The sequence below is a fragment of the Pararge aegeria genome, chromosome 4 (genome assembly GCF_905163445.1).
Source record: "Pararge aegeria chromosome 4, ilParAegt1.1, whole genome shotgun sequence".
NCBI classification, from domain to species: domain Eukaryota; kingdom Metazoa; phylum Arthropoda; class Insecta; order Lepidoptera; family Nymphalidae; genus Pararge; species Pararge aegeria.
Genome location: NC_053183.1, coordinates 4,056,509 through 4,077,220, shown reverse-complemented (window position 1 = coordinate 4,077,220; position 20,712 = coordinate 4,056,509). Strand labels below are relative to the sequence as shown.

Genomic DNA, 20,712 nt, shown 5'->3' with positions numbered 1-20,712 from the left:
TTAAATCAAGTGATATTTTAATTTCTTAAAAACGTACATTACTTAGGATGTAAGCTTATGTGTGCCAAATTTCATAAAGATCAGAGCAGTGCAGGTATTTGCATTTAAAATATTAGTAGGTATCAGTGACGTGCATTTCATAGATGCATAAAAGCAGTGCTTACCCTTAAGGCATTTCTGAGCCTTTAGATAGTGGCATGTAATGGGCCGGTAATGGGTTAGTACGATGATGATGAAACAAAAAAAAACACAGTGAAATTCCCTGCCTTTTATTCTAAGGCACGGTTATATGGCTGTACTGATTATAATATATAATAATATAATTAAGGACACAGCGAATGCTTTTATACAGGAATTAAAATTTTACCTGTTAAAAGTTTCCTATACGAGACAAATACACACAAATGGTAAAGAAAAACATATTTTCATTTAGTTACTTCTGTTACGTAAGTGAGTCCATTTCCGCCTAACAACATTTATCTCGTTATTTGAGTGTTCGTTATCCTGATTTATCTTGTCGTGATATTGTTACAAGTTAATTAACACAATAAGCACGATATCGTTGTTTTGTTCATCTTAATTGCGTTACAGATCAAATGATCTCATAGAATATGTATCCTTCTTTCACTGATGTCGTTCTGAGTCGTTAAATCGTGGGAATCTACTAGTGGGAGTTAGCACTGTTCGAAAACTTCGATAGTTTTCGAGTTGTGTCACAGTTTTCATAACAAGTAAAACACATTACGTACAAAACGTACATTACATATTTATTTTACAAAGTTTTCTTTGGCTCTCTTGATATTATGATGTTTAAACATTTGTTCCGGTAAACTATAATAAACTATCCAGAGAGCTATAGGTATGTTACGAGTTTCTTAGTGACAAATTCTCCGTAGCGTAACCAAGGCCATTCATATAGCCCAAACCCAGTGGCGTGCACTTCATATATGCACAAAATCACTGCCTACCCAAAAAAAAATTATATAACTCGTATCGGAGCGGGTTTTTTTTATTTTATGCCATATACCTGCTGTATGCATAACCTGGTCGAAGACCCTGTGTGTACAGCGCAAAAAAAGTTGAAGGGTAACGGGTAGACCATGCTTATCATAAGTGCCAATGGCCGTTGGGGGCAGGAAGCCTAGAATGGAGACCGTAAAGGAGTACCTAAGCGACTAACTGATGACATAAAGAGAGCGATGGAAAGATGATGTATGAGAAAGTATTAGGACCCGTCGTGATTGGGATGCAATAACGAACCTATAATTCGTCACATCAACTCATTACCGGCCTACTACGCTGGCCCAGTGCGGATTGGTGGACTCCACACACCTTTGAGAACATTATGTACAACTCTCAGGCATGCTCGATGTTTTCTCTTCACCGTTGAAACAAGTGATAACATAGAAAAGTTAGAGGTGCGTGCGATATTAATCTATAATTAATTAATTAATCTGTATACATGGAAAAGAAAGTGTGTGGGTATGTTCCGTATAGGCTCCGAAACGGCTGGACCGATTTCAATTAAACTTTCAGGGAATCTCCGGATTGACCTGGCGAGTAATCCTGTAAAGTTTGGTGACGATCAGAGCACTCCTATTTTTGAACTGTCAAACCGTCAAATACAGCTTTTATTTACTATGATGATATTCTATTGTTGGGTGTACATGGGTGTAGATAATGATCTTCACCCGCTCGAGAAGAGAATGAATACGGAGAGAAATAAATGATTTAATATATTATGAGACTTAAATTAAAAATTTAATGATGTAAGTTTATTGTTTAAATAAAATAAAGCAAAGTCTATAATTATTGATAGGTACCAGGGGTACATACTGCAGAGTGAGTTCGAAATTTGAAGGAGTTGACGAAAGTTAAAAGTTCCGAATGAAATAGACAAGCATTTATTGAATAGTTCAGGCAAATTTATTAAGATGTTGATACATGATTAACTACTAATTATAGATCAACATATTCCAAGAATGATTGCGAATAGCTTACAAATGCTGTTCACGTAATTCTACATACTATTTAGAAAGGAAAAAATTCCCAGCCGTTTAAGGCGCCATCACACTATCCGGTCCAGGTCTGGAGCCGCGCCGCCTTGTATCGTTACGTCACGCTCACTAAATGCAACCGCTTTCTCTTAACGATACAAAATACTTGGGACGTAAAAATAAAATTTAATGTTAGAAAATAGAAGGAGCCATGCAAAGAATATATGGTATATTTATATATTAATATACGGCTTTTGTGCACAGGACAAAATATGTTTTTGGGATAGAAACTCTATGTGGAATTCCATGATGTTCAATGTCCAATTATCATGAGCAAGGAGATACAAATGTTCTACAAAGAAGGCTGATTTATATGTACAAAGAAAATCAAATTATTAAGTACACTGTACAGATTTTTTTATCTTTTGCCGATGTCTACTATAATAGTTCAAACATACTAATTTGAAGACAGTTGAAAAAAACTACTGAGGGAATTTGAATATAAAGTATGTAGCCGCCATATTGCCTATTATTTTGTTTCCAAAATAGCGGCTTTGGATAAAATCTGTGTTAATTAATAGATAAGAAAGCTAAAATATTATCACTACTTTCAATGGGACCTGTCCCTTAGAATATAAAATAGTATAAATTATACTGAGAAGAAACCTCAAAATATAAGATTGAAAAAAGCTCCAACTAAGGTAGCAGTTTTAAAGAACAATTTGCAATAAATACTGTCATAAAAGCTTTAATCTAACTCATGCACAAATAAGAGCAAAGCCGTTAACTTCATATCGATGTAACAAATGTTATATAACATACCTAACATTGTCTTCGGAAACATGTTGTAAAAGCCTTTAGGTACTCGATCCAATGTGTACAATGCAAGTTACTAGTCAAGCTCATAGCTCTAGATTGACAGAGTAATCAGTCAGTAAATTAATGCCAATATATTACAAGCTAGGGGAGAAAATCGTAATAACTCCAGTTTAAACCGTCTTCAGACTATCCGGTCCCGTTCTGGAACGAGAATCGTTACGTCACTTCACTTTCTCTTGCAAGTTGCGACACTTTTTTCCTGATGAGCATAAGGTAACCATTCGTCCTATTTTCTTAGGACTTATCTTATTTTAAAAGATCTATACACATATAGTAGAGTCCGGTCTCCTGGCGACCGCACTATTTCCGGCTCCACTAGTAGGAACCACTCCGCTATTAAACAATTTAAACAGAAACTAACATAATTACTCTTGATATACTCGTACCTACTGATAATACGGAAGGAATTAATTTCCACTGCCAAGTCTTGATTTTTTATCTTCAAATTCAAATTCTAAATTTCTTTCTTCATGTAGGCCTATCACAGGCACTTATGAAGAGTTCATACATATTTGTTTACATAATTGTAAGGGGATGGTGATAACTTCGTTCGCCAACTTAAAGCTACGAGGGTTCCAAACGCGCCCTGGTCTAGGAAGAGCCCACAGCAAACTTAGCCGGGTAAATTAAATACTACTACTTCATAAATACTATCCCTACACTTATGCAATAAGAAGAATACATATATAAAGCATTTCAATAAAAACCGCGTGTTGATGTGGCAACGTTGTACGATGCTATCGGATTACCTGACAATTGCTCTGTACCATTGTTAAGACGATTCCCATCAGGACAGCGTAACCTTAAGCCTGTGAAAAATAACTTTCGAGTTTAAAGTATTGTTAGTTATGAATGTAACTAGCTACGTTTGTTACGTAACTTTTGCTAACTTTGCCGGAAAACCAACCTTCCTGTAGCTGGCGGAACAAAATCCACGGCTCTCGCATGTGACTTATGTACACAATAGAGCTATGATCAATAATCTACTACTTACATACCGACTAAGTAGGTATTTCTTTGATTCAGTACTTTTTTTTAATACCCCAGTTCTGAATAATACCAACGAGGCAGTCGGTGTCCTCTTTTCTGATGTTCATTTTGCACTTTAACTAGCGGTTGCCACCGGTATTCGACCGTTGTTATAAATTAATCCCATGAGAACCGTTTGTTTTTTCCTTCTTCCTTTTAACCTATGCCTGCCTATGCCAAGAATTAAGCTGATAGGTAGCTTTGGATGAGTAACAGCGTGAAGGAGGTCGCGGATTTGTGCGAAAGAATTCCCGTGGTCCAACCACCAGGCGACTGGTAGGAACAACGTGGGGTTTTAGTCGGTAAGAGTCCGACATAATCACCGTGCCTCCCCGTGGCGCAGTGGTAAACATAAGGATTTCCCCACGAGAAAAAAAAAGGGGAAAGACAAACCACTAAAAACATCTTAGGATTATTTAATGTCTCTTAATGAGTAATGATTGACACATTGAAAATGTTTTTAATGTAAAAGAGTAGTAACTAAAACTAACTAACTAACTAACTAACTAACTAACTTAACTAAAACTAACTTAACTTAACTTCTAACTTCTGCAGACTTCTTCTTAGGCGGGGTATAGTCACTTCAAACAGACTTCAAACAGAAGTACTTAAATTGGGCCTACTTTAAATAAGTCCCAACTGATATTATAAATGTGAATGTAAGTTTGTTTGCTACGCTTTCACGCGAAAACTAAAATATGCGCCTTTTAAGCAATTAAAAGAAAACATTATGAGGAAACCAGCATACCTGAGAGTTGTCTATAATGTTCTGAAACGCGTGTAGTGTCCACCAATCAGCACTGGTCCAGCATTGTTGTCTACGACCTAAACTCTTCTAATTGTGGGCGACCCGCGCCAAACAGGTGCAAACAATGGGTTTATATTATACGAGTATTGATGGGCACGGGAAACGACGTAATGGCCGTTGGGTTTTACCATTTTACTTGTAGCGACTTTTGAAGTTGGTTGGAAAGAGTTTTTTCTATACCATAGATTTATTTAATTTGATACTTGCAAGGTGAGTCCAATATTAAATGAATAAGCCTATACGCACCGTATTCAATTTATAATGACGCCCCATTAGTCCATTACGTTTTTTTTCGTTCTCTGACGCGTCTGAGAAATCGCCTTAATAACGCTATAGTTCCAACAGTCAAGAGAAAATTCAGCAATTAAAAAAAAAATCAAATTCAAAATTCATTTATTTCAAGTAGGCCTATAATATAAGCATTTTTGAAACGTCAAGTATGTCTGTTTGCAGTGACTGTACGCCAGCAAGAAACTCAGCAGTTGCTCTTTTTTTCAACATCGTTTTACAATTAAACAATCTTTGTTCTATCTTGTGTGAGATGAAAGCGGAGCGGCTTGTTTCCAGGCAACCTTGTCATTAAGAAATTCATCAATAGTATGGTAACCTCGATGTACTAAATGTGTTTTTATATATTCTTTAAACCAGATTCCAAACACGAAATGATATAAAATAGTTGGATTTTAATTTTAATTGAAATTTAATTTATTTTTTAATTGAAATTTAATTTATTGTAATTTTTAATTCTAGATTTTAATTAATTATTGTTTTTTTTTTCTCTTTATTTATTTATTTTTAAAAGCGGTCTTATATTTATTTTGTGTTTATTTTTAAAATCTGTCTTATATTTATATTGTGTTAAATTTTGTATATGGGTCCCAGACCTGAAATAAAATGATTTTATTTTATTATTTATTTTTTATTTAAACTTATGTTATGGTAAATCTAATATTACTTTCGGTATCATGTTAAAAATAAGTTAATTAAACGAAAGCGACGTTGCATGTTTGCGCATCACAGTTGCCGGGCATGCAACGTCGCAAAGCGAAAACGTAACGAGGTCATTCATCAGTAGATTTGACTCCTCACATTTTCCTCATACCGGGCGCCTTATATATGAAAATCGATTCTGAAGGAGTAAACTCCAAAAATCATATACTCAGCCCCGCAAAGGTTTTCTGTACTTTCCTAAGACGGGCCGGGACCTCCAACTCAAAACCACAGGGCTCACCTCTGCGCTATAGTTCGTCAAAATCAATTGTGATAATAGTCGTTGAAGCCTATCAACCCGCGTTTGAACAGCGTGGGGGGTTCTAAAACCGTATATAGTATGAAAGAAGAGGCCTAGCTAGCAGTGATGGATGATGATTGTATAAGTAAGATTTATTCCTTAAGTATACCCAGTTGCATAAATCGTGGTCCCTAGGTCGAAATATCGTCAAATCTCAAAATATTATCGTTGTATGTACCCGTTGAATTATATTTAAGAAATGTTGATTAATCAGGAAAATCTTAGTTTAAATAGATTTATTCCATTTAAACTTTATTCATATACACCTTGAAGGGTTGTTTTTCCGCCATAACCTTTTATAATCCTTTAAACCTTGTATAATCCTCTATCTACCCGTGTAAACCTGTTGTGCGGACATGAAGGCGATAAAATAATATTACTTAATATTGAAAACTTCTTCAGTTTATATATAATTAAAGTTAGGTACATATTTATTGGATTAAGCAGGCGTTACTTTGCGGAATTCACAAATTCGCGGAGTATAGCGAATTAAGCTTGAGGTACATATTTAATTAAACATTGGCATGTACATTAGCAATGGTTGCCTAGTGGACTTCGGCTTCACATCACTTTGTGGGTGCCGAGTTCGAATCTCAGCGAACTCCCCTAACTTTTGAAAATTAAAATGAAATGAAAATCAGAAAAAAAAAATTGGTTGCCTGTAAAGTCGGTATACGGGCGAAAGTTTTACGTGACAACGACTTTGAGTGGTAAAATAATTTTAATGTGAATATTCATTCGTATAGTAGGAAGAAGGATGAAATAATAGTAACAATTTAAAACATTTATTTATACAAAGAATTATATTTAAAACATTAATTTATACAAAGAATCTCGCACTGAATTTCATATTAACAAAATTTTATTTTTACCTTTACACATACATACGTATTTATATACAAATATACATACAATAACTTGCAATACATTTGCGTACAATGAAACAGCGTTTACTACAAAGGGACGCGTGCCTTTCACTTTTTATGTCTGTCTCTCTCGCTCTTAGGCGGGCTAACCATGCCCGAGTGGAAGGGACGCGTGCCTCTCACTCGCTCTCATTGTGAGCGCATAACGTGAGCGGAGCGTAACGCAGTTTCTTGAAGTGTCACGCGGCAAACCAATTTATAAGACGTTGTCACGTCAAAAAACACCTATCAGAATGAAATTTAAAAAAAAAACAAAATGTAGCTCAGGTACAATGGGCGGCCTTATCGCTAAAAAGCGATCTCTGCCAGGCAGACCAACAAAGGAAATAGAAAAAAAACGTGTATAGGTTTAGGTTGTTCACAAGAAGAAGTAATATGATATACTTACACAAATAACAAATTTAATAAAATTAAAAAAATTAATAGTTCAAAAAAACTAAAAAACACGCGTGGAAAAAATAAAAACAAACTAATTTCTACCTTTTAGTTTAGTTTATTTATAAAAGCGTGATTTTTACTTTTTCTTAAACCATTATTTTTATTATAGCAAAATTAATCGATTCCAAATTCACCATCAAATTTGTTAATATTAGAGAAATCGACTAAAGATAATGGTTGGAAATTAATTATTCCTGCCTTATCGACTATGGATGGCAATTATATTAATTAACAAAAAACTTATTTTGCATATTGAAAAATGGAATAATCTTATCAAATTAGTGTATTGTCGTCGTTTCTCAATATATCTACAAAGTTTGAACGAAATCAGACTGTTTGATGAGGGTCAAAATCAAGTCCAAAGGAGTCGGTCACAAACATACATACACGTGAAGCTAATATAAAGCGTGTAAAAACACCAAGTCTAAGCGAACAACACCAAACTAAGTTATGTGCGTTTTCACTTATATAAATATCACTTGCTTCAACGTTGAGTGAAAACATCGTGAGAAAACCAGCAAGCCTGAGAGTTCTCCATAATGTTCTTAAAGTCCACCAATCAGCACTCGGGCAGCGTGGTGGACTGCAGCCTAAACATTTCTAATGTGTGACCTGTGCCCTATAGTGAGCCTATAACATAATGATCACAATTAGGTCTGGTAGTTAGAAACAAAATTTAATAGTCGGACGCGTATGACCTTTTTAAACAACAACAAAAAATACCGTTCGCAATCTCACGTGTGACAATTTCCACGTACACTACAAAAAGCTTAAAGGCACTCAATTATGTAACATCACATCGACCGCCCCTTATGTAGACACTTGCAGTCTTACATAACTTTTCCTTCATTCTGTAGTCATAGTTTACTTACGCGCGAGGTGACAGGCTTCTGACCTCACTCAGGATATTAATCGTAGTGACAGATAGGACAAAATAACAAGAAGTGGCAAAAATGACAATTGGCTACTTGTCACTTTAACATCAACTAGTAAAATACTTATGTGAAGACCCACCTACGCTAAAGAACTTTTTTTTGGTGCCGGTTATTTAGATGTTAGTGATAACGACCGAGAACGACGACATAAATAACATACGAAGCACAAGAATATGTAAAATTCGATTCTTGATTCGGTTAGCGATCCAGTTACCCACTTGGGTCAACGTTGCTTTGACTGATCAAACTTTAATGCTAACTAATGTTATGAACGCGAAAGTTTGTCTGTACTTCTATCACGCCTTAAACAAGCAACCAATTAACATGATTTTCAGCATTAAGTTAATTGAAAGGACGGAGAGTTATATCGGCATAGCTTACACCCTGGAAATAAACGTAGGATACTTTTTATCCCGAGAAATGGTGCTGCAAAAAGATATCCGGGGATTTGAAATTAGTATTTGTTACAGTATTAGTTTTATAAAACGTAATAAACACGAACTAAGAACGACATTACTGATAATCGTCTCCGAGCATACCTTTTTTTAAATATGCATTTTACGGTGCAGTAAGTCATCACTGGCAACACACACTGTTCTAAGACTTTGGTATCTAATTACCATTTTTATATGAATCTATCCATTATCAAATTTAATAAATAAAATAAATAAATAAATATACTACGACAATACACACATCGCCACCTAGACCCAAAGTAAGCGTAGCTTGTGTTATGGGTACTAAGATAGCTGTTGAATATTTTTATGAATATAATACATAAATACTTATAATATACATATAAACACCCAGACACTGAAAAACATTCATGCTCATCACACATACATTTCCCAGTTGTGGGAATCGAACCCACGGCCTTGGACTCAGAAAGAAGGGTCGCTGCAAACTGCGCCAATCGGCCGTCAAAATTTGAACGAATGTGAACGTATATGAATATGACTTAGCCACTCTATACTTTAATTGTCTGTAGACCTTACTCAAGAAACGAGACTACATGTGAGTACTTCATCAATTATTCAATACTATCGCTCGAGGCCGCTTTGACCCACAGCTACTTCGTATCACACTCCGATGGTTCCTTAATTTGGGTGAAACTAAACAACACTATTGATCCTACGAGCTATGGCCAAAATCTATCCACTAGTTGCCCGTGACTTCTTCCGTGTTTATTATGTCAGAAATCCCGCAGCAGCCTATTATTTTTCCGGTATAAAAACAATCCAATATCATCTCCAAAATGCAAGCAATTATATCATTATGTTATTTTTGTAAACAATCGGTTAAATAGTTTAATCATCATCATCATCATGTCAACCAATCAACGTCCACTGCTGGACATAGGTCTTCTGTAGGGAGTTCCACAATACACGGTCCTGGGCCGCTTGCCTCCAGCGGCTCCCAGCGACTCGCCTGATGTCATCTGTCCACCTGGTTGGGGGCCGACCTACGCTTACCGGTGCGGGGTCGCCATTCCAGCACCTTAAGACCCCAACGTCCATCGGTTCTCCGAGCTATGTGCTGCCCATTGCCACTTCAACTTCGCGACTCCCTGAGCTGTGTCGGTAACTCTAGTTCTTCTACGGATCTCCTCATTTGATCACGTAGAGATACTCCTAACATAGCTCTCTCCATCGCTCGCTGAGTGACTCGAGGCTTCTTATGAGGCCCATAGTTAGCGACCATGTCTCAGTTCCGTAAGTCATAGTAAGGCCGTAAGAAAAATGAACTTCGTTACCTTTGCACGGCTTCACAGCTTAACTCTTATCTTGGCAAAAAATTTGTAAAGAGTTAACTTATGTCGCCATTAAAGCTCAAAGTCCTACATTGTGATTGGAGCTCGGTGAATAAGCAAATACATCCCGTACTCTCGCTGATAGGACCATCAAGAGACACATAGAGTTCTTAGTTAGGTCCACAACACGTAGGAGATGGTACCTTTGCGCCTGGAATTTTCCTTAAATTAAAAAAAAAAGGTGCTGGATATTTCATTATTATTTAAAAACATCTCGTATACATATATATAGTAATAAGTGGTACGTTAGTTTTATCAATATTATTTATATAAGATACTGGCCACAAATAGCAACAAATCGTGATAAATGATGAATTAATATGTGTCTGGTGGGAGGCTTTGGCTAGTCACCACCTTACCGAAAAAGACGTGCCGCTAAGCGATTTAGTGTTTCGGTGCGATGTTGCGTAGAAACCGATTAGGGATATGACTACTATATACACATACATATTATATATATTTATTTGAGTAATGAAATATTTATTTTATGGGTATATGTACGAGTATATATGCACCACCTAACTATTTTCTGTATTTGTTTTCTTCGCCATTGGTTGCCTGGAAGAAATCGCTATGAAGCGATAAGGCCGCCTAATTGTATACGTTGTTTTGTTATACTTTTCTTAACGTAAATAAAAACTTATAACTGGTACTGGGGATTTTCTTCATTTTATATCATCTGCATACCCTGTACATACCCTCTATGCACGCCACTGCATACAGCATATTCCCTAACAGGTTAGCCCGCTATCATCTTAGACTGCATCATCACTTACCACCAGGTGAGAATGCAATCAAGGGCTAACTACAATAAAAAAATAAGAAAAAGGTAGAAAATAGTAGCTTGTTATATACAGATGGTTCGCCTTAATGCGGACATTTTTATTCCGGTAACGGTCAGCCATCAGCTATAACAAGTTTTCATCCAATTCCCTCCCTCAAACGAAGCAATTTCGATCGGGCATAGTTCGTTATTAAACTTGATTCCCGAATCCTTTGGTAAAAACGACAGTTGGTCAGTTTATACGAAAGTACATTTGTACGCTAATTCGATTTTTTTTTGTATTAGTGAAAACAGTACTCTATCGCCTTTTATTAATCTATGCATACTTCTAATAAAACCGTTACCTTTTTTTGAGGACACTATATTCCATACTGATTTTTGGAAGGCCGAATGACGCAGTTTGCAGCGACCCAAATGTGATGCGAGCCTGTGTGATGAGCATGAATGTTTTTCAGTGTCTGGGTGTTTATATGTATATAATAAGTATTTATGTATTTTATTCATAAAAATATACACACACACATACAGTCATCTCAGAACCCATAACACAAGCTACGCTTACTTTGGGGCTAGATGGCGATGTGTGCGTTGTCGTAGTATATAAATTATTTTAAGTATATATATATTTTTTTTTTCCATTTTTGTCTGTCTGTATCAGACGCTGAAACTACTGAATGAATTGAAACGAAACTTTTGGATTCATACTACGAGATAGTATAAAATAATTGTATTCAATTCCTTTGTTCGCAGAAAGTCTACTTTATACAAGCGACTGCGAATGTATAATCCATTCTTTATTCAAAAATATAATTTGTAAGAAAATCTTACCAATAAGGGCCAAGGACAATTTCCAATTTTACTTTTCATCTTAATCGCTCATATTTTCGTCAGGGCATGCTTTGATTAATGGCAGTGCTAATCGAAAGTATTGAATTCCGTTTTACGCCATTACTCAAATTCCACCCGTTCTTGACAGCACTAAAACATTAATTTAAAATAGTATAGTGACAAACGAGGATTGATTTTTTATTTCTTTTTTTACGTCATGTTTCTCTTATTCATTTTTACACGTGTGTAATCGTATTAATCCCTACTTCTCTATCCCTATCCCTATCCCTACTAATATTATAAATATGAATGTAAGTTTGTTTGTTACGCTTTCACGCAAAAACTACTGAACCGATCATCATGAAACTTTGGAAACATATTCTTAGAGGTAAGAGATGTAATATCGGATACTTTTTATCTCGAAATTAAGCTCAGTTCCTTTGGGAGAGGTGATGAAAAAGTTTGACGATTTGACACAGGGACTATATACAAAATGATAGAAATGTTCTTCGTTAATCTTTAGCATATAAATCAACTATCAATACGACTTCGATTCGTCCTATAACGATTACTATCCCTACTAATATTATAAATGTGAATGTAAGTTTGTTTGTTACGCTTTCACGCAAAAACTACTGAACCGATCATCATGAAACTTTGGAAACATATTCTTAGAGGTAATAGATGTAATATCGGATACTTTTTATCTCGAAATTAAGCTCAGTTCCTTTGGGAGAGGTGATGAAAAAGTTTGACGATTTGACACAGGGACTATATACATAAAGATAGAAATGTTCTTCGTTAACCTTGAGCGTATAAATCAACTATCGATACGAATTCGATTCGTCCTATAACGAAGGAGCTGAGACTGGTCAGACAGTTCTTTTCAGATATTCTTTACGCGAATAGTTTTTTTTTTATATAAGAATACACAACTTAAAAATTTCAGTACAACTACACCTAAATTTAATGTCCAAAAAATCAAAACTAACGCAGACGAAGTCGCGGGCAGCAGCTAGTATAATATAATCGTTGATGTTGTGATTTAGTTCTAACATTCAAATTACTGGCAGTTATGTAATTAGTATTTTAATGAAATTAAATTAGTTTAACATTACGATTTTTGACGACCTCCCTGGCCAGTGGAGAGCGTGAGCGGTGTGTTCTTATTTGTGGGAGGTCAAACAGGGAAAATTTAGATGTTTTTGAAATTTTCTCTAGTGTGGTCTGGTGGGAGGTTTTGGTCGTGGCTAGTTACCACCCTACCGATAAAGACACGCCACCAAGTGATGTAGAGTGCCGGAAATAGAAATAAACATAAAAACGAGGGTAGGCATATAAACAAAACCTTTTGTGTTAATATTAGAAATAATAGACATGTTACATAGCAGAAGATAAGTTAACTAAAAAAATAAAAATTAAAGAAAAAGGACATTACAATATATTTAAAGTGCAAAGTAGTTCGCATGTGTGTGTGGGTGTGTGTGTGTGTGTGTGTTAACCTCTATAATTATACTTAATATTAAATTACGCGTTTTAATAACGATTCCACTTCATTATAATTTAATGTTAAATAGATATTTATTTAATATTTCTTTGCATGCATGCAATTTTTGCGGATATATTTTATGTTTTCTGTGAATCGTGTTATATAAATAATTTGATTGCGAGAAATATTGATTTCGCGCAAAAGCAGTTCTGGTACGAAGAGGTTTTGCCACAACAAATCGATTACGTTTCTTTAAAGCTATAAACATATAAGATGGTGCGGTAGAAATGTTAAAAATACGTCATTAATGACAAACAGCATTAAATTAAGCATGTTAATGAAATTAAGCATATGAAAACTAGCTATCAACACTAAAGACTAACGTACAGCAACCCTTTCAGAATTTCTAATAACAAAGTATGCTTTTTTTGCTTTTTCGGAAGGACACTTGCCGATAACCTCCTAAGGGGTTGCTACGGCGTCACCGGGGGAGTGGGGCGAGCGCGAAAGCTCGCCATGAGAAGAGCCCCAGGGCTCGACGACATCGGGGGGAGTATGGGAGACGTCGACCCGAGGGTGCCTCCTGCGAGGACTCGGACCTCGGCTCGGTTCGACGTTAATCTGACTGTTGGTGGACTTTTGGACTAATCATTGTTTAGTCCGAACGCCCCCGTGACCGTGGTAAGGATCCACGTCCGGATGACGTCAGAAATCGGGGCCCTCGTCTTCGCCGGCGAAGACGCTGTGAATGTTGCGTGTGTGTGTGTGGTTGGGACACGTTGTCGGTAGTTATTTTGTCGTCAGGGTCGTCAAGGACATGCTTCGGACGTCGCCGCTTTGGTTCGACGTCGGGGACGGGGGTATAAGTGGACGCCTCGACCACTAGGGGGTTGGGGTGTCGGACTGCATTTTCAAAGTAGGTCTTTGATAATGTTTTCAGGTACTGGGCTATGGTGGGAAGATCGAGGTCTCGGTGGAGATCTACGTTGCGCATGTACCACGGACTGTCCGTGGTCATACGCATAAATTTGTTCTGCAGGACTTGAAAGCTCCTGTAGGAGCTGTGAGGGCGATGGGCGAATACGACGCTGGCGTATGTCATAATGGGACGTATGCACGTTTTATACAAGGTTACCTTGTGACGGAGGGATAATTTGCTTTTGCGGCAAATCATCGGATAGAGACGACCCATCACATACGCAGCCTTGTTGCGGGCCTTGCGAATGTGTGCGGTGAAGCTCATTCTATGATCGAACGTTACTCCCAGGTATTTGGCCTTGTCTTGCCAGGGTATGGGACGCCCGTAGAGGGTGACCTCTGCGGGGTTTACCGTGAAGCGGCCTCTCGGTTTGCCCGTGAAGAGCACCGCTGCGCTCTTCTCGGGGTTAACCTCGATCCTCCAGAGGCGGAACCACTTGCCCAGCAGGTGGAGCGCCTTTTGGAGTCGACTTGCAATGTTGCTCTTTTTGGGATCGGTCGCAAAGAGAGCGGTATCGTCGGCGAATTGGGCCAGTTTGACCGTCGCCGGTAGGTCGCGGGGAATGTCGCTCGTGAAGAGCGCGTATAGAAGTGGGGAGAGCGCGGAGCCCTGAGGGACTCCCGCTCGTATGGGTCTAGGGGAAGAGAGCGTACCGTCTAGACGATAGCGAAATGTGCGATCGGTGAGATACGCTCGCAGCAAACGAACGAGACTAGCTGGCACGCCCATATGGTGCAGCTTGTACAACAAGCCGGCGTGCCAGACCCTGTCGAAGGCCTTGGCAATGTCTAAGAACACGGCCCCAGTGGGGCTCATGTGTCTGTATCGATTGAATCCTGCCAGTATGTGCTCCGTGAGGCGGTGCGCTTGGTGGACGCAAGAGTGCTTGGCTCGAAAGCCGAATTGCTCGTCGTTAAGGAGGTTTTTCTCCTCTACGACTGCCTTCAGTCTGTGTAATATTACCCTCTCATACACCTTTGCTAAGGTGTTTAGGAGGCTTATAGGGCGATAACTGGAGGGAAGGTCGCGGGGTTTGCCCGACTTGTGGATACCTATGACTGTTGCTTCCTTCCACTGGTTGGGGAAGTAGCAGTTTGCCAAGAATACATTAAAAATTACCACTAGTAGGTTGATAATTTGTCCTGGGAGTAACTTTAGGGTTTTATTGGTAATGCCGTCGGGGCCTGGGGCTTTCTTAGAGTGGAAACCCTTGATAATAGTATGAACTTCATCGCAGGTCGTCGGGGCGAGAGGTTCACCATCGGGAGGGGTCGAGAGGATTGTTGCGAGTTCGCTTTCGACTCGCAAGACGTGGGGCCTATCAATGGATACGGTGCTCGGAGAGCATTGGGATTCGAGGCAGTCAGCCATGCATTCAGCCTTATCGATATCTTCAAAGGCGGGCGGGAGGTCGGGGCGTGCTAACGGTGGGAGGGCGGGAGCGCGGGTCATTTTGAGAGCCTTCGCCAGTTTGTAGAACGCACTACGCGATGGCGAGAGCTCCCCCAAGAACCTGTCCCATTGTCCGTGTCGGAGTGCGGTAATGATAGACACTACCTTCCTCTGGGCTCTCCAGAGTTCTAACCGATTCTGTCGTGTCGGATATTTGTCATGCTCCCTATGGGCCCTATTCTTGTTTGTGATTAGCTCTCGCGCGTCCTCCGTGAGTACCATGCGGTAAAATCCGCACGGCATCTCGCGGGAGCATTCGCTCGTAGCGTCACAGACGTGGTTGGTCAGGTGCAGTGAGGCTGCCTGGGCTTGCTCTAATGTCTCTACGACGTCAGGAATTTTAGAGAGGTGCACAGAGTCCTTCGCTTCGAGTAGCCCGGAGAGCTTCTTGAAGTCGATGACTTTACGGGTCGGGAGGATCGCGGGGCCTACGGGGCCTAGCTGTAGTTTGACAGGTCTGTGATCCGAATATAGCTCGGATAGCACTTCCACAGAGTTCACCTGAAGGGTGATATTCTTGAGGAGCGCTATGTCGAGTATGTCCGGTCGGTCGATCGAACTATCCGACATCGGGAAGCGAGTCGGCGAGTCTGGGGCAACTACGATAAAGTTGAGGTCGGGTCGTCTGACAAGTATGTTAAGTTGTCGTCCGTGCGCGTTAGTGGAGCGGGACCAGTCGGTGTGCTTAGCGTTGAAGTCGCCAGCCAAAATGACAGAGTCACCTAAGGAGAGGAGAGCGAGTAAGTCACTCTCTAAAAAGGTTTTGTTCGGTGAGAGATAAACGGATGCTAGTATGATCGACGGATGGCCGGTCATACCCACCTGACATACGGAGGCTTCCATGTTGGTAAGCTGTGGAGGATCGAGAGGAGTGCAGTGAAGAGCCCTTCTGTAATAGATCGCGGTACCACCCAACCGGTTGGTGGTCCGATCATTTCTAATTAAGTTATAATTTCCAACTTTGGGATCGCTTCTACTAGGTTTTAAGAAGGTCTCTTGCACTAGGAAGATATCGATTTGTTGTGCACATATAAATTCACGGATTTGATGCATTTGATCGATAATGCCGTTTGCATTAAAGAAGCTGACTGCCAGGGAGTGTGGTTTTACCCTACCTTTATATGTACTACCCATTAACGGATTGCTTTTTGGATAGTCCCGATGGTTGTTAGGAGGCTAGAGTGCTCACGCATAGCCTGGTTGAGGGAGACCTTTGCCTTTGCAAAGAATACTTTTACCTCGTTCATGTCAACCGCAGACACGAGGTACTGGATGAAGTCCAGGGGGTCCATATCCGGAGATAGGTGCATGGGCGAGGGCGCTGAGGCCGGGTGGGCCGCTGCCGGTGCGGTGGCCTGAGGGGCTACCGGCACCGGTGCGGGGGCGGGGGCGGAGGCGCTAGGCGCTCCGTTAAGGGGCTTGGCCCATGCGCTGGTAGCGGGTACCGGCGCTGGGACGAAGCGTTGGGCGGGCTGTGCTGCGGGTCTCCGAGCCGGCGGCGGACCCCTGCGCCGTGTAAACTGCGGCGCCTTTGGGCATCCGCGATAATTCGCGGGGTGCCCTTGGGTGTAGCAGAGTACACAGCTCGGCGGTTCGTCGACGGTCGGGTCCCGTCGGGAGCAATCGGCGGTGCCGTGGTCGCCCAGGCACTTGACGCACCTAGGGCGGGCGAAACAATTCCTTGCGGAATGGCCGTACAGTTGGCATCGGTGGCACTGGCCGACCTTGCCTCTGTTATGGGGCTTCTCGATAGTGAGTCCTGAAAGGTGGCACACTTTTTCGAGATTGTAAATCTCTTTACCTTCGGGGGAAAGTTCTAATAAAACGAGAACCATCTCGTAGACATATTTCGTCCTGGTATTGTACATCCTATGTACCTCCAGGACAGGTAGATTTTGCGACAAAAGGTCGGCTTTTATTACCTCGGAGCTAATCTCCTTCGGTAATCCTTTAATGACGACGCGGAGAATGCGTTCGTCTCTTAGGGCGTAGGTATGAAAACCTATATTATGCTCTCTGAGCATTGAAGTTAGCCGACGGTGGTCGTCGGAGGATAGGCACTGTACTCTAATGCCTATAGCGGTGGATCGGGCACCGGTGAAGCCGATGCCGTTCGCTTCAAGAAGCGGGATGATTTTCATCCATGCGAGCTTGTCGCGGATGAAGAGAGGTGGGATTCTATCCCTGGGTTGGGGTTGCTCCTCCATAGGGGAGTCTTCGGGCTCGTCTTCGTCCGCAGGGGAAGCCTGGGACGCTGCGCGAGGCGCTGCGCGGGGCGCTTGGGACTGGGTCTTAGTTGGGCGGTCCGTTACCACTTTCTTTGGCGGGTTCGCCTTGGATTTGGAAGCCTTAAGCTTCCGCTTTTTAGCACCGACGACGGTGAAGCCGTCGTCGGTCTCGGATGATGCCGGGGAGGTAGATTCTTCGATCGCTATCGCAGGGATAGCGACCGGGTCGTCGGTAATCGGCTCTGCGGGAGCCGGGGATTGCGGGCTGTCCGTGAACACTCTAGGCCTAACAGTCCTAAAGCGGTTTAGGTAACCCGCGTTATTCTCCTGGAGGTCCTTTAAGAGGGCCTCCAGATTAAGGTCGGAGTCGGCGAGGGCCATGGCGGCCCCCGGGGTAGCGGTTGACCTCCCTGCCATGCAGGGAGGTGTGTGCCTAAAAAAAGGGTGTGGCCCTATGGGGCCTCGCCTTTAGGTGACGAGGGTGTTAAACTACGCTAATAATAACACGTGTACTTACAGGAATCCTAGACCCTAGAACTACACTGCACTACCACAACGCAGAAACGGACACTGATTTCCACTGACACTTTCACCTCGAGCAATCGGTTGCGAGACAGACATCCGTACGGGACGGATGCGCGAGTCGGAATCTAATAACAAAGTAAACAAACCAGTAGCCTTAGTACTAGATTTGCTCTCTCGTAATCGAGGAGTCGCTTTCGAGTTTAAAACTCTGTATCATCAAATTATAATGGACCTAATGCCACTTTATTTAAGTTCGCAAATGCTGTACTTCTGGTTTTTTTTACAAACGTTCTATCAAAAGCCCAAGCTAAAGAATTGTAGGCAAATTTGAGCTTTAACTTAACGTAATTAAGATCCATTTCAATCCGATGTTCAAGTATCCCATACTTGTAAAAGACTCCTCCATTGCGAGTACAAATTTTGTACTAGGGCTACAGTATTGGAGAGCATTAACTCAGTCAATAACATTCCCCTGTTGCAGATATAAACCGCAAAATGTCGTCGGAACGGTGCTGGGCGAGTCTCGTCGGTGAGTACTAACTACAAATACACAATAACACCTACATTCCAGCAACGATGCTAAGACAAAGCTAATTATCGCTTAAGTTAACACAAGTTTTGTCTGTTGGCTTTGGCCGTGGCTAGTTACCACCCAACCAACAAAAACGATTCCTGTATTATGTCACCACAGAATGCGATCTCTGAAAGTGCCTGCGATGTAAGTGAATTTATTTATTTATTTATAATGGACAACCAACAGTAGATACATTAAAACTTGCTCTTTTTTTTTGGAATGAGTCACATAGTAAATGTTCAACTATTCACAGGTTATCACAGCATGCATTAAAATTTAAAAAGTCATTCCTATAAATTATTTACAATTAATTATTAGTCAGTTAATATAAACCTTTAAAAGTATAAATATTTAAAGCTAAGTTACAATGAATAATTCAACTTAATCAATTAGTAGGAAACAAAACAAAAATGAATTAAATCGGATTAAAATAATTAATATTGATGTCTTAAAAATAATAAATAAAATTATACTGGGATGTTCATACATGTGCATTGCTTCGGATTGCTTAGTATATCCGCTTATGTGTAATTTAAAATCGAGGTTAACAATCATCATCAAATCACTACTACCGGCCCAATACAGTACACGGGTGTTACGTCAATGAGAAGGTTATAGACTGTTGTCCACCACGCTGGGCCAGTGCGGATGGGTGGACTCCAAACGCCTTTGAGAACATTATGCAGAACTCTCAGACATGCAGGTTTCCTTACGATGTTATTTTTTCGACCGTTGAATCAAGCAAGTGTTATTTTAATTGCTTAAAACGTACATCATTTTGATAAGTTAGAGGAGTGTGGAGGGATGGACGTTGGGGTCTTGGTGCTGGAATGGCGACCCCGCACCGGTAAGCGCAGCGTAGGTCGGCCCCCAACGAGGTGGACAGATGACATCAGGCGAGTCGCTGGGAGCCGCTGGAGGCAACCGGCCCAGGACCGTGTATTGTGGAACTCAGCAGTGGACGTCGATTGGTTGACATGATGATGATCAGATGTGACCCCGAAAGTGAAACCGACACACCTACCACTAGGCTACAACCGCTTCGTAAAGTTCACAATATACACAAGTATTCCACCTATGTCATCCTTGCGTTAATAAATCGACTGCAAAGTTTGTGGTTGACGAACCTTAACCCTTTGCACAGATGTTTGCGGTTCGATGTATCGATATTGAGTTCAAATGGCCAACTGTGATGGTCAATTACAAAGTTATTCGATAATATGGTAAAACCTTTATTATCTTTACTTATAATAAAACTGTAACTGTAAGATTTCTGTACATTTAATATATTTTGAAAATTTTGACCGGGGGATGCTTTATAATCGATACTGAGTCCAAAACAGATTTTTATTTAATTTTTGTCCGTCTGTCTGTCTGTCCGGGCATCATGTAAAATCTTCTGAACGGATTTAAATAAAACTTGGTATAGTGGTTGCTGATATTCCGGGTCACCATATAGGCTACTTTTTATCCCGATAAACAATAAGCTTCTCCCGGGAAATGAGATGAAAATTTTTACAAATTTAATTTATAGCCCCGTTAAATTTGAACCGATTGAAAGTGAATACTATCATGCATGTGTTGTGTAATTTTAATGAAGATCTGATAAATATTGTCTGAGATAAAGGACATAAATCTTCACTGATAACAGCAAGTCGCGAGGCATATGGGACAACGATCGAATGCATGCGTATCATCCTACTAAATATTAATATTATAAATGCGAAAGAAATAAAGTAA

The 20,712-nt window shown here is 40.2% G+C and overlaps 1 protein-coding gene across 1 annotated transcript in view; it reads left to right on the top strand.

Moving 5' to 3' along the window:
- The window catches only part of LOC120623465 (protein obstructor-E-like), a 72,243-nt gene that overhangs the window by 17,475 nt on the left and 34,056 nt on the right, over nt 1–20,712 (top strand). Inside the window, exon 2 of the mRNA XM_039889499.1 lies at nt 18,880–18,927. Coding sequence (XP_039745433.1) covers nt 18,894–18,927 — 34 coding nt within the window. The 5' untranslated portion in view covers nt 18,880–18,893. The remainder of the gene's footprint in view (nt 1–18,879; nt 18,928–20,712) is intronic.